This window comes from Sus scrofa, chromosome 1 (genome assembly GCF_000003025.6).
Source record: "Sus scrofa isolate TJ Tabasco breed Duroc chromosome 1, Sscrofa11.1, whole genome shotgun sequence".
In the NCBI taxonomy this organism is placed as follows: domain Eukaryota; kingdom Metazoa; phylum Chordata; class Mammalia; order Artiodactyla; family Suidae; genus Sus; species Sus scrofa.
The window spans coordinates 250004042-250019260 of record NC_010443.5 but is presented as its reverse complement, the minus strand read 5'-3'; the positions used below and the strand labels follow the sequence as shown (position 1 = coordinate 250019260).

Genomic DNA, 15219 nt, shown 5'->3' with positions numbered 1-15219 from the left:
ACTTTCGCCAGTGGAACCATATGAAGTTACTGTTTTGGGGAGTTCCCTTGTGGAACAGCAGGTTAAAGATCTGGCATTGTTACTGCAGTGCTTTGGGTGACTGCTGTGGTGCGGCTTCAGTCTCTGGCCTGGCAACTCCTATGTGCTCCGGATGCAGACAAAAAAAAAAAAAAAAAAAAGAAATTACTATTTTTGTATTTCAAAGTGGTTGAGTATCAGTAATATCACGGTTCCACCTACTATTATTATAGCTGAACATACTTCCTTTCATTGAACTTAAGAGGTAATTACTGTTCAAATCATATCTTTTATTCTTACCCCATCCTCCACTGTAACCTGACTTTATATGTGATCCAGAAGCTGGAAAAATGAAAGTGCAGGGATGAAGTGGGTTTACACATCTCCTTCCTTTCCATAGTTATTGTGCTTCCTGCCATGTGTTAGTTATCAGCCAGAAGATGGTTATTTGCTTTATTTCATCCTCCTATCTTTACTCCAGCGTTTTCATCTTTCCCGACCAGGAGAATATGTTATGAGGTTAGCTGTGAATGATTTCATCTGGTACTTGCAGAAAAGGAAGCCAAAGCTGACAACTGGTAGTGATAAAAGGAGAATCTGGTTTCATTAGAGGCAGGCCGCTAAGAGAATTCACTGTGAATGAAGCCACTGATAAATAGAAGTAACTGTCAGTGAGATATTTTGCCTTTTTGCCGTTATGCTGAGGGAGATAGAGAGTGGCCAACATAGATGCGTTAGAGATACGACTGTTGACGGTTTTCATGTTCACCAACCAAATTACAATTTTGTTTTTCAGTTACATGTAATTAATAGAGGAAATTTTCAAAACTAATGTCCCGATGTTGCTATTTAATAGTATTTTTTAATTTAAATTGAACAATGGAAAATGTGTTTCAAGTTATATGTGTTATTTATAGGAGAGAAGTATGGCTACCTTTCACTTCCAAAGCCAATGGTAAGTAGAGGAGTTTTGTTTTTATTCAGAATTTAAATTATGCTTTTGTTGCCTTTTGTTACTCCCCCCAATCGCCTCTGATTGACATTACAAAAACAAAGCTGGGATATTAAATCCCGACTGTTCAGGATTGTCATTCTGAGTAGCAATCTAGATGGAGCCCACAGTCTGGTTATTTGCGGTGGGTTTGGGCAGTTAAGAGAATAGGCAACAGATTTTATGGTTAATAAGAAGTTAGTGGTCTTTTTGTTCCTTGTGTCTTGGTGCTAATTCACAAGGTTGTGTTGGAACCATTTTATGCAAACTAAAAACTTTCTTAATGCTTTCTACCATGATGAAAACATGCCATGCTATATATATGTAGAGACTTGACATGTTTTAGCTTAGACAGCTGAAACGGACTGCATTGCAGAATAGTGCCCACTAGATGGCAAACTTGGTTACATTATTAAGATGGATTCTGTATGTTTTCAGGCAAATCTTTTCAGTCTTCATTAAATACTTTAATATAATAATTCCTAAAAATAAAAATAATAAAAACTACTGGACAAAGGAAGAAGATGCAGATGATGCGACAGGAAGAGCCAAAGAGATCATTGATCATCTATTTTCAAATGAACCTATGAGGCAGCCTGTGTGTGTGTGTGTGTATAGCGACTCCCTGGAGTTACTTTCTATCCTTTACCTCCTCCCATTTCTTCTATAGTCAACAGCATTAAAAAATCTCAGAAGGGCTCTGTTAAATGAGCAAATATAAACTATGGGATAGAACAAAAGAAAAAAGTTGAGGCTGTCCTGTTCTGCAGTGAAAATGGTGGCAGAAGTAATAAGTCATGATAATAGTAAGGGAAACAATGGAGAAATACACATATGCCTCGAAGGTATCCTTTTTTTTTCTTTCTTTCTTTTTTTCATGTTTTACTCACTTCCTGAGACCTGGAGTGAACAGTGCTCAGTTTTCAAGCTGAATTCCCTGGCACACATATAAGGCACCCATATCCATTGCTGAAAGTAGCTCTCTAATGATTTCAACATCACTCTAATGATTTCATTACAAGACTTCCCCACGAAACCCCCTCGCAGCAAGAACCTTTTCTCTCCTCAGCCATTAACAGCCATTCTTTACAAGAGGTATAGTAAGTGTTTCTCCATTGTGCCTAACAGAATGGGAGAGAAAGGCTGACTTGTGATTTGTTATGTCTGTAGTCTAGAAATTATTTTTTAGTTGTCTCTCCTCTTCCTGACATATGTATAAAGAACAGATTTCTCTCAAATTTAATCCTTCTTTTTTGTCGTCTAAGAATTTGGTCTTCTCTGGAATCTATTATACATCCTTTTTTCCTTGAAAACTAACTCATAGATAAAATTTGTCATCAATTGCAATAGCTTTCCAGGGTCTTTATTTTCTGATAAATTTACCATCTTAATATTGTACATGCTGACTGAAGCCATTGAGCCAAATCTTCCAACAGTGTACCAGGACTCTGGGTTTAGCGCAAGCCAGCAGGAGTACCTCAGCTTGCTAAGGTATCTTCCTAAGCTAAACAAACACATGTTTTATCATAATTTATAATTTGTGTACATATATATGGATATATTCTGTGTGTGTGGTTTAAATAAATGTTTCCTTTGAAAAATAAATGGCTCTCTGCAGCTCCTGGCCCCTTGATCTCTATTAACCCAGCTGTTCTGGAACTCCTGCCCCAACTAGGGGAGACCCCACCAGATCTCAGAATGAGAGGAATGCCCAACTGGGGCTGCCATCTGTAGAGAACTTAAGAATATATTTTTCAAAGAAACGTTGCTATTGGTAGGGGTTTCTACCAGTAAGTAAGCATCTGTGGGTGAGCCTGGACCCTAACTACTAGTGTATAGTGTTTTCACCTCCCCTGGGGGGCATGTATTCTGAGTTCCAAGGAGCCTACATAAAAACAAATGTGCTCTTTCAAAAATAGGGGCCATCAAACATGCTGATTCAAATATTAAATCTTAAACCCTAAATATAATCTCCTATATAACCTGGGACATAGAATTAGGAATCCAGATGTCAATGAAACTAGAGTGCTGAAATGGAGCCTTCCAAAGGGCAGACTGGTTAAAGGAATTGAATTCCAGAGTCCTAACTAGGAACATTTTGAAAGCTACATATAATAGTTAATCTTATTACATCTTTTCTTTTTTTTTTTTTTTTTGTCTTTTGTCTTTTTTGTTGTTGTTGTTGCTATTTCTTGGGCCGCTCCCGAGGCATATGGAGGTTCCCAGGCTAGGGGTCGAATCGGAGCTGTAGCCACCGGCCTACACCAGAGCCACAGCAACTCGGGATCCGAGCCGCGTCTGCAACCTACACCACAGCTCACGGCAACGCCGGATCGTTAACCCACTGAGCAAGGGCAGGGATCGAACCCGCAACCTCATGGTTCCTAGTCGGATTCGTTAACCACTGCGCCACGACGGGAACTCCTATTACATCTTTTCTTAAGGAATAATTCAACAGAGGGGCTAGGGACGTTTCAGGGTATAATAATTAGACTATGAGATGACTGCAGAAGTCTTTAAGTGTTTCTTAGGGCACAGATCTGCTTTCCCCAGCTCCATATTTCTCACTAACTACTTGTTCCAAGCGCAACTCACATGTTAATAGAGTCTTTCCAATTACATTTGACCCTTGAACAACATATGTTTAAGCTTGGGGTCCACTTATGTGTGGAGTTTTTTTTTCTTCAGTAGTACGTGGTATGCTGTGGAATTGGTTGAATCCACAGATGTGGAACCACAGATACTGCAGATACAGAGGGCTGATTATCTGTTGTACATAGATTTTTTTTTTTTTGGCTTTATTTATTTATTTATTTATTTTGCTTTTTAGGGCCACATCCACAGCATATGAAAGATCCCAGGCTAGGGAGTTCTCGTCTTGGCACAGTGGAAACGAATCTGACTAGGAACCATGAGGTTGCAGGTTCGATCCCTGGCCTCGCTTAGTGGATTGAGGATCGGGTGTTGCCATGAGCTGTGGTGTAGGTCTCAGACACGGCTCAGATCCCATGTGGCTGTGGCTGTGGCATAGGCCAGCAGCTATAGCTCCGATTTGACCCCTAGCTTGGGAACCTCCATATGCCACAAGTGTGGCCCTAAAAAGACAAAAGACAAAAATAAAAGTTCCCAGTCTAGAGGTCAAATAGAGCTACAACTGCCAACCTACGCCACAGCCACAGCAACTTGGGATCCAAGCTGCATCTTCGACCTACCCCACAGCTCTTGGCAACACCGGATCCTTAACCCACTGAGCAAGGCCAGGGATCAAACCCACAACCTCGTGGTTGCTAGTCGGATTCGTTTCTGCTGAACCACAACAGGAACTCTTGAAAATTTTTAAATTAAAATTTTATTACAGGTACTTGCTATGCTTTTTGTTACTATTGCATTTCCTCACAATTAATTGTACTGCTTTTTAAAATGAACCAATCTTTTTATTGTCACAGAAGAATAATGCAAACCTTAAATCAGTAAAGCCAGACAAGCCTGACTCTGAGGTAAGACCCTTTTCCTTGTAATAGTCTTATTTCTAGTCTTCCTTTTACAGTGACTTCATTGTTGTGACTAAAATGTGTGTTTTGTAGGAGCAAGCCAGGGTAGCAAAGGTTGGACTCAAGGTGGGCTTGCTCACCTCTGATGCCAACTGTGAGATTGAGAAGTGGGAGGATCAGGAGAATGAGATTGTTCGATATGGACGGAACATGTCCAGCATGGCCTATTCTCTGTATTTATTTACCAGGTAAATGTGGTTATGTTTTGATCTTTTAAAATGAATGTAATGATATCTGGTACAAAGGAAAAGTGTCTAGAGAGTTCCTGTTGTGGCTCAGGCTCACCCACAGATGCTTACTTACTGGTAGAAACCACTACCAATAGCAACGTTTCTTTGAAAAATATATTCTTAACAAACCCAACTAGTATCCATGAGGATGCAGGTTTGATCCCTGGCCCCACTCAGTGGGTTAAGGATCCAGCATTGCCGTGAGCTGTAGTGTAGGTCACAGATGTGGCTTGGATCTGGCATTGCTGTGGCTGTGGTGTAGGCTGGCTGGCAGCTGTAGCTCCAGTTTTCCCCTAGCCTGGGAACTTCCGTATCCCAAGGATGTGGCTCTAAAAAGCAAAAAATAAAATAATATGAATTTAATGATATTTGGTATAAAGAAAAAATGCCATGTTACATCATTGACAGGTTAAAGTCAGTTTCAAATGTATGCTAAAAAGACTAAGTAGTTCTTATAACAGCTAAATGAATGCAACAAGACATTTATTTAACTAGGATTTAGATTTATAAGAGATCCTTTTCTAAGCTGGTGTCCCATTCCTTCCATAATTTTGAAATGATTTTGCATTGTGCTGTTTCATTCTTATGTATCAGTGTCTCTCCCAGCCAGCTCAGTAAGGTTAGAAAACATGCCTTTTAAATTTGTACACAGTGACTGATTAGGCACAGATCAAAGATTAGAGCCGTGAAGTTCGCGGGCCAGGGATTGAACCCGCATCACAGCAGCAACCTGAGCTGCTGCTGTGACAGTGCTGGATATTTATCCTGCTGCCCCACAAGAGAACACCTCTCCTATTCATTTTGATTTTGAAAGTATAACCAGCAGTGGTTCACACCTGCATGTTGTTTCAGTATTCTGGAATGTAATCTGTTTGGTCTGAAGCTCAGTTGAAGTAATTGGGATCTCTACAACTGCATAGGGCTTGGGGCTCAATAAATGAAAATAAATAGCCCCCCTTCCCCACCCAAGTTCTGAGCAAAATGAAAAATAAGCAAAAAAGAATAGGCAGATAGGGGCCAGTAACATTTACATTGATAATGCTGATACTGAATAATGTGGTTTATGGCACAGGCAAGTAGGTTTTTAAAAACAATCCCTAGAATTAAGAAATCTTGGAGTTCCCTGGTGGCCTAGCAGGTTTGGTGTTGTCACTACTGTGGCTCAGGTTTGATCCTTGGCCTGGGAACTTCCAGGCTTAAAATAAGATAGCATGAGACGTTCCTGTCATGGCACAGCAGACAGAAACTTGAATCTGACTAGGAGCCATGAGGTTGCGGGTTTGATCCCTGGCCTCGCTCAGTGGGTTAAGGATCTGGCGGTGCTGTGAGCTGTGGTGTAGGTTGCAGATGCGGCTCGGATCCCGAGTTGCTGTGGCTCTGGCGTAGGCTGGCAGCTACAGCTCCGATTAGACCCCTAGTCTGGGAATCTGCATATGCCACAGGAGCAACCCCTTAAAAAAACCAAAAAAAAAAAAAAAGGACGGAATGAAAAAAAAAGAAATCTTGCCCATAGGGGCAGAATGTCTCTCTTAAAACTTGGAAGACCAAGCATCTCCCAAAGGCACCTTTACTACCAAGAGAACAAGGAAAAAAGAAAGAGGTACCAAGTCCAGTTGTTTTTCTCAGAGTCACTAAAAAGACCGAAAAGGCTGCATTATGAGGAGAAGAGATAACTAACGCCCTGTGCGGTGGGGCTTCTTACCACAATAACATGATTATTGGACAGGAACCACTGAAGTTCTGGCAAAGAAAACAGATTTTCTGTAGTGGATGACACCTTGTGCCGTTTTGGCAAGTAAGACAATTGTAGCAGAATCTCAAGCTGGCTTTGTTCTCTTCCCACCCTGTCAGTATACCTGTTTTTCCCCAAACGATTCTTTTCTGTTTTCCCTTAAGACTATGGTTTCCCAGCCTCATCGAATTCCTTCTTTCTAAGACTCATCTGTTTGCCCTCACAGTATCCAGTTTTGCAGTTTTCCTGGGCAATTTTTTTTTTTTTCTTCTTACGGCTGCATCTGCACCATATGAAAGTCCCAGGCTAGGGGTCGAATTGGAGCTGCTGCTGCAGGCCACAGCCACAGCCACAGCCACACCAGACCCAAGCCACTTCTGTGACCTAGGCCACAGCTTGCAGCAATGCTGGATCCTTAAGCCCTTAAGCAAGGCCAGGGATCGAACCTGCATCCTCACTGAAATTGTCGGGGTCTTAACCCACTGAGCCACAATGAGAACTCCTTCTTGGGCAATTTTTTTATAGCTTTGCTTTAGGCTTTTGTTTAAGGTTGTCTTAGCAATTTATATTGTAGTTTGGTATATAAAATCTTCCCAAATAAAGGATTCATCAGTGAAATTTTTTGTTTTTGACTGCTCCTTTTATTTCTTGCTCCTTATTTTAGAATATTTCAGGATTAGATGGTCAGCATTCTTTGTTTCTGAGTCAGAATAGTGGTAAGGGGGTGTTCCCTTCATGGCTCAGCAGTTAACGAACCCTTGAAGATGTGGGTTCCATCCCTGGCGTTGCTCAGTGGGTTGAGGATCTGGCGTTGCTGTCAGCTGTGGTGTAGGTCACAGACGAGGCTGAGATCCCGCATTGCTGTGGCTCTGGTGTAGGCCAGCAGCTGTAGCTCTGATTTGATCCCTAGCCTGAGAACCTCCATGTGCCATGGGTTCAGCCCTAAAAAGCAAAAAAAAAAAAAAAAAAAAAGAGTTGTGGTAAGGGATGACATGCATCCCAAAGAGACTAGGTAGGAAGCATGTAAGGCTGCATTACAATTGTCTTCAGAATTTATATAATTTCTTTATAATTTACATACGATTACTCCTATTTCTTTATAATTTATATATTTTAGGTTTTCTAGTGCATTATGGCTTTAAAATATTTCATACTTACCAGTGCCTTATAGTTTATAAAGTGGTTTCTATTTCATAATTTCATTTGATCCTAACAATAGTTTATCAGGGAATAAAAATATGTTGTTCACATTTTATAGCTACCAGGGGCAGAGCTGGTAACTACTAGATTTCAGGTCTGATTCCTGCCTACGCAGCTGCTCTTCTCAATGCATTCTGTTGCTCTTTGTTGTAATTTACTTCTCCTTTGTAAGATTCTTAATTCTTCTTGGTGTTTTCAATGTGATATTCTCTAGTCTTCTGACAAGGGTGGTAGCACAAATATTATTATGATTATATTATAGACTCAGGATTGAAACTTAAATGACATACTTCATCAAAAATGGCTGAATGCTTACCAGAGCTGCAAATAGAAGCAAAAAATGCGAATTTCCTGATTTGGGGTCTAATCTCTTTTCCATTATGGAACAAAGGCCTTTTAGTTAAGACATTATCAGATCTCATATATTTAACTTATGAAGCACAATGAAAAAGGTTAAAAGTAAAAATGAAACTTATACATAACTTGTCAATTTTGTTTCCTTACATTATAAAATTAACATATATAATGTTTAGATGAAAATTTTAAAATGCCTTAAGAAATAGTAAATATTAAAGTTGCTTTAAAAATAGTCATAATAGGAGTTCCCATGGTGGCGCAGCAGAAATGAATCTGACTAGGAACCATGAGGTTGTGGGTTTGATCCCTGGCCTCACTCAATGGGTTAAGGATCTGTGAGCTGTGGTGTAGGTCTCAGACACCACTCGGATCCTGTGTGGCTGTGGCTGTGGCTGTGGCATAGGCCAGCAGCTGTAGCTCCGATTCGACCCATATGCCACGGGTGTGACCCTAAAAAGACAAAAGATAAAAAAAAAAAAAAAAAAAAAAAAAGTCATACTATTAGTAGTCTACTCAATATTCTTCTTCAAAAGTTGGGATCTGTTAATACACAAAATGCTCCAAAATGTTAATATAAAATCAATTTCCAGGCAATAACTCTTTCTTACCTCCTTGATGATTCATTTTATTTCAGGGGAGAGGGGCCACTGAAAACTTCCCAGGATTTGATTCATCAGCTAGAGGTATGTTTTATTGCCGTATTATGCTCATACTTTAATTCTGGACTAAATGTTGTTAATACCTAGTTTTCTAAAGGATTTACTGCATCACGTTTGTGTGTTTACCTGTGCACGCATGTGTACCATAAAGAATGGTAGAAAAGTAGAAGGCTTACAGTAGCATTTTGTGGCGCTTCTCTGGTTGTCTTACTGGAAAAAACTTACATGTTACAGGGATACAGTTGAATGGGCTTTGGTAGTCAATAGATGCAGTATTAAGTTTTAGGTTTTCACAAGGAGGTGAAAGTATCCTGTCAGGAGATGCATGTCTCTTATCATCTCCTAAATGCTAGCAAAGCGTTTTGGCCTCTTCATTATTGGATGAATGATACTGATTAAATGAGGTAACACATAAGAAAGCGGCTGTCATGGGCTTGACCCCGTTACAGGTTCTCCGTACATGTGAGTTCCTTGTTTGTGTCCATATTCCTGATGGTTTAGGGCCTTCAGGGAGAGACCGATGTACTAACACTCACCCTCTGCCCCGTGTGTCTCACGAAACTCCACACAGGCCCAGCTCTAGTTACTCCCTTACCTGGAGGCTTAGATAGGAGAGTGGGTTCCAACTTTCCTTTATTCCCCCTGTCATGTTCGTCTGTTTGCCTCTCTAGCACCAAAGGCATTTCTTGCATTTGAAAAGCGACATTTCTATCACTTTATCATCTGTGTTTAGTCTTCTTTGGCATTCCCATGTATTTTTATGGAGTCTTTTTGCAAAAGCAATTTCAGTTGGAGAGGGTGATTGTCAACAGACCCAGAAGAACTACAGAAAGTATTTCTTTTGGAATCTTCTGTAACGTTGAGTATAAGTGAGCTAGTTCCCTTAAAAAAAAAAAAAAAAAAAAAAAAAAGCTGGAATAAATTCTGGATTCATCTTGTTCAGTTTGATCCATATCCTTCCAAGTCACACCACACCATAGGGGGTGTTTCACTGCAAGAGACCCACTAATCCGCTTCTTCCTGTGTTAGCTTATTCATTACACCAATGTCTGCTGAGTTGTCTATGTGACATAGTCACCAAATATTCATTGAGTTTGTTCTGGGCATCAGACTCTGGGGAGAAGAGCTCTGTGGAGCAAAGAGAACAGAAGGAAGCCCCTACCCAATGGGGCTGATATTCTAGTGGGGCAGATAGACAGTGGAAAATGACGCATAAAATACCCATATGTAAGTTCTTAGAGATAAAATCATGTAGGATAAGAAGGGAGGTGATAGAGGCGTGGTCAGAAAAGACCTCTTTAAGGGGGTAACGTTTGAGTAGAGTGTTGAGAATGAGCCAGGTGGATACCTTGAGGTAGAAGATTCCAGGCAGGCAGAAAAGTGCCAAGGCCCCGAGGTGCCGGGGGAGGCTGGAGGTGTCTGAAGAACAACAAGGAGGCAAGCATGGATGGAATGGAGTGAGCCAGAAGGGAGGTGACAGCATATGAGGTCCCTGTAGCCGTGGCAAGAACCTTGACTTTTTTTTCAAGTACGATGGACAACCCTCAAATCCCTCAAGTATTTTGAGGGGGAGTGGCATTTCACAGACCTGACTTATGTTTTGTAACTTTTTTTGGTCTTGCCCATGGCATGCAGAAGTTCCCAGACCAGGGATCAAATCTGTGCCACAGCTGTAACCAGAGCCACAACAGTGACAACACTGGATCCTTAACCTGCTGAGCCATCAGGGAACTCCTGGGACTTCTGTTTTAAAAGGTTTGTGGGGAGTTCCTGCTGTGATGCAGTAGGTTAAGTATCCTGCATTGCTACAGCTGCTGCTCCCATTCGGTCACTGACCTAGGAACCTCCATATGGCACAGGTGTGGCCATAAAAAAAAATAAAACAAACGATTTTGGGGCGTTCCCTTGTGGTGCAGTGGGTTAAACACCCAGCATTGTCACTGCAGCGCCTTGGGTTGCTGCCGTGGTGTGAGTTCAGTCTCTGGCCTGGGAACACCCACATGCCATGGTTGCGGCCATGAAAAAAAAATTTGAAAGATTTTTGGCTTGACCAACAGGGTAAATGGCAGTGCCACTTACTGAGAGAGGGATTTAGAGGGTGGAAATCAAGCATTTGGTTTTGCTCAACCAGGATGTTCAGGAGTGGTGTCAGGAGTGGTCGAGAATGGGAGAGAGATTTGGGAATCGTCAGCCTTAAGGAGGTTTTAAAACCTGGATATACTCTGAGACATGGGCCTTGCCCCCAGGGGTTCGTAGGCTAGAGAGGAAGAGACGCTGTGTAGAGTAGAAAGTGGTGATGTGAAAAATGAGGAGCATGTGCGTGAGTGAGTCATTCTGTTTTGGTTTGAAGGCAGGTGTAAAACACATTGGTTTCCCCTTAAAGGACAGGGAAGGATGCAAGGACTCCTTGACCTCGAGGCCACTTTATCTAGTGACAGCAAGGCTGTTGGAAAGAGGGTTCAAGTTAACCCTGAAATTATTGCCTCCTTCTTCTTCATGTTATTTGTCTGATTTATGAGCAAGATCTGTTATTTTTCTGCACAAATCACGCTCAAATGTGCCCTGTTCTTGGAGTTCCCTCATGGCTCAGTGGGTTAAGAATCTGGCTTATCACTGCTGTGGCTCTCCTTACAGCTCGGGTGCAGGTTCAGTCCCTGGCCTGGGAACGTCTGCTGTGGGAGTGTGGCGTTGAGGGTGGGGCGATGGCCCTCTTGTCGTTCTAACCGCTGCCGCCTTAAGCTAAATCTCCATCCTTTTGCGGCCCTAGTATCTCTCACTGTAGCAGATTCTGTGGACCATTTAAAAGTAATCTTCCTGACTATTCCTGTCTTACCTGTCCAACCTTAGTTTTCTGTATTCTTTCCCATCCTCCTGTTCTCCTCACTCAATTGTAAAATGTATGGTGAAGAGGGAATAAACAGTCTGGATTGGTCCCCTCCAATGGCTGGATGAAGAATGTGTATGGGTGACAAATTCTATCTTGCTGAGCTGGAAGCAGGAACGCTTTTGACCTCATCTGACCCTCCTGACCCTATGTTCTAAGATTCATCTCCCTTTTATAATTAAGGATATTATGAGATGAGCTTCAGATCCATCCAAAAGCCCAGACATCATTTTTATGGCTAAGTATCATGTCTGCGTGATCCTCCACGGTAACCGGAGGTGTCCAGGCATGGAGGAACTTCTACAGGGACTTCTATCAGGGTTCAGAAATTTCCCTCTGGATGCAGTTAACTCTTGTGTTTTCCTGGGTACAACAAAAATCCTTAGGAGTTTCATGACAGACTTTTATGTTTAGGTTTTAGTTTTAAAATTCTCTATGAGAATTAGCCATGAGTGTACTTCTTACGAGCTGTCTAGAAGACACACACCTAAAGCAGTGATGTTTTTCCTTTCTACCAGGTTTTTGCTGAGGAGGGTTTGAAGCTTGCTTCAAGTGTGCAAGCGTTCTCCAAACAGGTAATGCACGTATCCCTGCCTGGTGTGGTGGGCATGTCATAAATACCCACTCTGAGGGTGCATTAGTAAGGTATAAAGGCAGTTAAGGTTTAAAAGATGGAGTTTCATTGGAGTTGTTATAATTTTCTTATTTACCTTTCAGCTGAAAGATGACGATAAGCTTATGCTTCTTGTGGAAATAAACAAGCTTGTTCCTCTATGCCACCAGCTCCAGACAATAACCAAGACATCTCTGCAGAATCAAGTGTTTCTAAAGGTAAAAGGGAGGGTGGGTTTTTCAGAAGGCACTTGAGGAACTTGCACACTTAACCTTTTTTTTGTTAGTTAGCGCCCTGCCCCTTTTTCTTCAAAAAAGTGTAAATACCCACAGAAAAATAATTATTTCCATATTTCCTGCCTTGATTGCAAGAACCATTTGTCATGTGCAATTTTTTGTTTTTGTTTTGTTTTTTGTCTTTTTTTGCCATCTCTTGGGCCTTTCCCACGGCACATGGAGGTTCCCAGGCTAGGGGTCTAATTGGAGCCATAGCCACCGGCCTATGCCAGAGCCACAGCAACGCGGGATCCGAGCCGTGTCTGCAACCCACACCACAGCTCATGGCAATGCCAGATCCTTAACCCACTGAACAAGGCCAGGGATCGAACCTTCAACCTCATGGTTCCCAGTTGGATTCGTTAACCACTGCGCCACAACGGGAACTCCTGTCATGTGCAGTTATAACTGACCCCAGGGAGCCGTAGGTTCACCAAATAAATTCATTTTGGGACATGACTGATTCCATAGCACTGAGCAACTACCCTTCAGTCCCAGTATCATCACCTGACTGACTAGGACCCCTACCCCTCTGCTGTTTGTCCTAGAGAGTGTGAATGCAGCAAAGTAGAGTGCCAGGAATTGCAGAGTAGGAGGCTCACTGCCGCTATTTGGTGCCCTTTGAGGAGCCCCTAAACAGTCTGAAATAGAACACACTGATTTTCCATCTACTCTTCCTGGGGTTCCATGAATTTGGTGGGAGATTCAGGTGGCAGTCCCTGCTTCTGTGTTCTGGGGGCTCAGGTTTTACCATTTGAAAACTAAATAAAGTCTTTTGAAGGCCCCCTTGTGAGAATTTGATTTGCTTGCTTTCTGTCACTATAGGTTGATAAGTGTATTACAAAGACAAGATCCATGATGGCTATATTGGTCCAGCTTCTCTCACTTTGCTATAAACTGCTGAAGAAGGTGAGATAATTTCGCTCTCTTAAATGCACATTGAAAAAAAATTAAAGGAAAATGCAAAAGAAAATAGACACTATTTGATTTTGCAATTTTTATTTTAAATGCAGAGCAGAAACTAATTGTCTTAATTCTTTTCAGCTTCAGATGGAAAACAACAGATGAGTCTCAGTTACAGATAGATTCTGTGGATGATAAAACCTGAGAAGATTTTGAGGTCAGATCTCTGGAACACCACGTGGCAAAGCTGACATTTTTAGAAAGCCAATGACCCTTTATATTTCAGAAATTCAACAACTTCTTAAAGAAAACAAACAAATCATGCTTTATTTTCTGATTACGTTTTCTGAAACTGATTGTGATGCTTTCTGACAACTAATAAATGCCGTGGTAGTTGCTATATTTCTAATTGCACTGTGATTTTAAAATGGGACATTGGGGAGTTCCCATTGCGGCTCAGTGGTAAAGAACCTGACTAGTATTCATGAGAACGTAGGTTCCATCCCTGGTCCCCTCAGTGGGGTTAAGGATCTGGCATTGTCGTGAACTATAATGTAGGCTGCCAGTGAGGCTCAGGTCCCAAGTTGCTGTGACTATCACATAGGCTGGCAGCCACAGCTCTGATTCGACCCCTAGCCTGGGAACTTCATAATTCTTGGTTGCGGCCCTAAACAGCAAAAATAAAAAAGGTGGGAGGGGGAGCATTGCCACGAATAATGTTCTTTAACGTCAAACCAGATATCCTAACTGACTTATTGACAGTTTAATGCAAAGTACACTGTGGGCATGTTTTACCCTAACGTCCTATGTTTTTTATTTAAGCTTGTCATCTAGGACACTCATTGCAGCAGAAGATACACAGTAGCCTGAGGAATGCAGGGTTTTCCTTACACCCGGAGACTCTTCTTTAATCCCTCTGTCCACTGAGTATCACTGGGTCTGCTGTCCCTCTGACAGTGATCCTCCAGCCTGGAGCACACGCGTGTCCTCTAGTAAGTGTTGCACAGAGCACAGGCAGTCTGTGTGATGGATGTCCCTCCCCTTCCTAACAGCAGGGTCATGGGGCTCACTGCCTGGAATCCTGGAGGAATTCACCAGGAGATGGTTTTAGTTCTCCTTCTAGCATAGCTGGCCTGTCTGCCTTGAATATTAACTGGAATCCCAAGCCTATTCTACAGGTTTAAAAAGTAGTTTTTGAACTTCTCAGTAGTGATTGATGGCATAGAAGACAGAAAATAGTTGAATTAAGCTGTTTAAAATAAATTCTGAGTAAGCATACATTTTATTTATGTGCCTTTGCAATGTTCATTATAAAACAAACAACTTTAGTCTTCTTAATTTTAGGGTTTAAACCTTTTGTGTAGGATGGGTTTTAACTAAGAATCTGTTTATAAGTTATGCTCTGATGCTGTATGGTTAACTTTGCTTTTTTTTGTTTGTTTGTGGCTCAGCGGTAACAAACTTGACTAGTATCCATGAAGACGCATGTTCCATCCCTGGCCCCCTCAGTGGGTTAAGGATCCAGCATTTTTGTGAGCTGTGGCGTAGGCTGCAGACAAAGCTCAGATCCCACATTGCTGTGGCTGTGGTGTAGGCTGGTAGCTACAGCTCTGATTCTACCCTTAGCCTGGGAACCTCCATATGCCACACACGTGACCCTAAAAAGACAAAAAAAAAAAAAAAAAAGATTTGCTTTTTTTTTTTTCCTTTCTATCCCAGTGCTTCGAAATTGATTTCAAAGTCTAACAGGACATGTCAGTTGCCAAATGGCAGTAGTTCCATAAGCTTGTCTGATGATCATTATCT

At 41.7% G+C, this 15219-nt stretch overlaps 1 protein-coding gene across 2 annotated transcripts in view; it reads left to right on the top strand.

Annotated features, from left to right (window-relative positions):
• CTNNAL1 (catenin alpha like 1) overlaps positions 1 to 13817 on the top strand; it is a 73005-nt gene extending 59188 nt beyond the window's left edge. Inside the window, exons 12-19 of one of the 2 annotated variants that reach the window (XM_003353601.4) lie at positions 936 to 973; positions 4456 to 4506; positions 4594 to 4748; positions 8714 to 8762; positions 12141 to 12197; positions 12340 to 12453; positions 13336 to 13419; positions 13555 to 13817. In XM_003353601.4, coding sequence (XP_003353649.3) covers positions 936 to 973; positions 4456 to 4506; positions 4594 to 4748; positions 8714 to 8762; positions 12141 to 12197; positions 12340 to 12453; positions 13336 to 13419; positions 13555 to 13578 — 572 coding nt within the window. In that variant the 3' untranslated portion in view covers positions 13579 to 13817. The remainder of the gene's footprint in view (positions 1 to 935; positions 974 to 4455; positions 4507 to 4593; positions 4749 to 8713; positions 8763 to 12140; positions 12198 to 12339; positions 12454 to 13335; positions 13420 to 13554) is intronic. The other variant, XM_021067276.1, reaches the window with a different exon arrangement.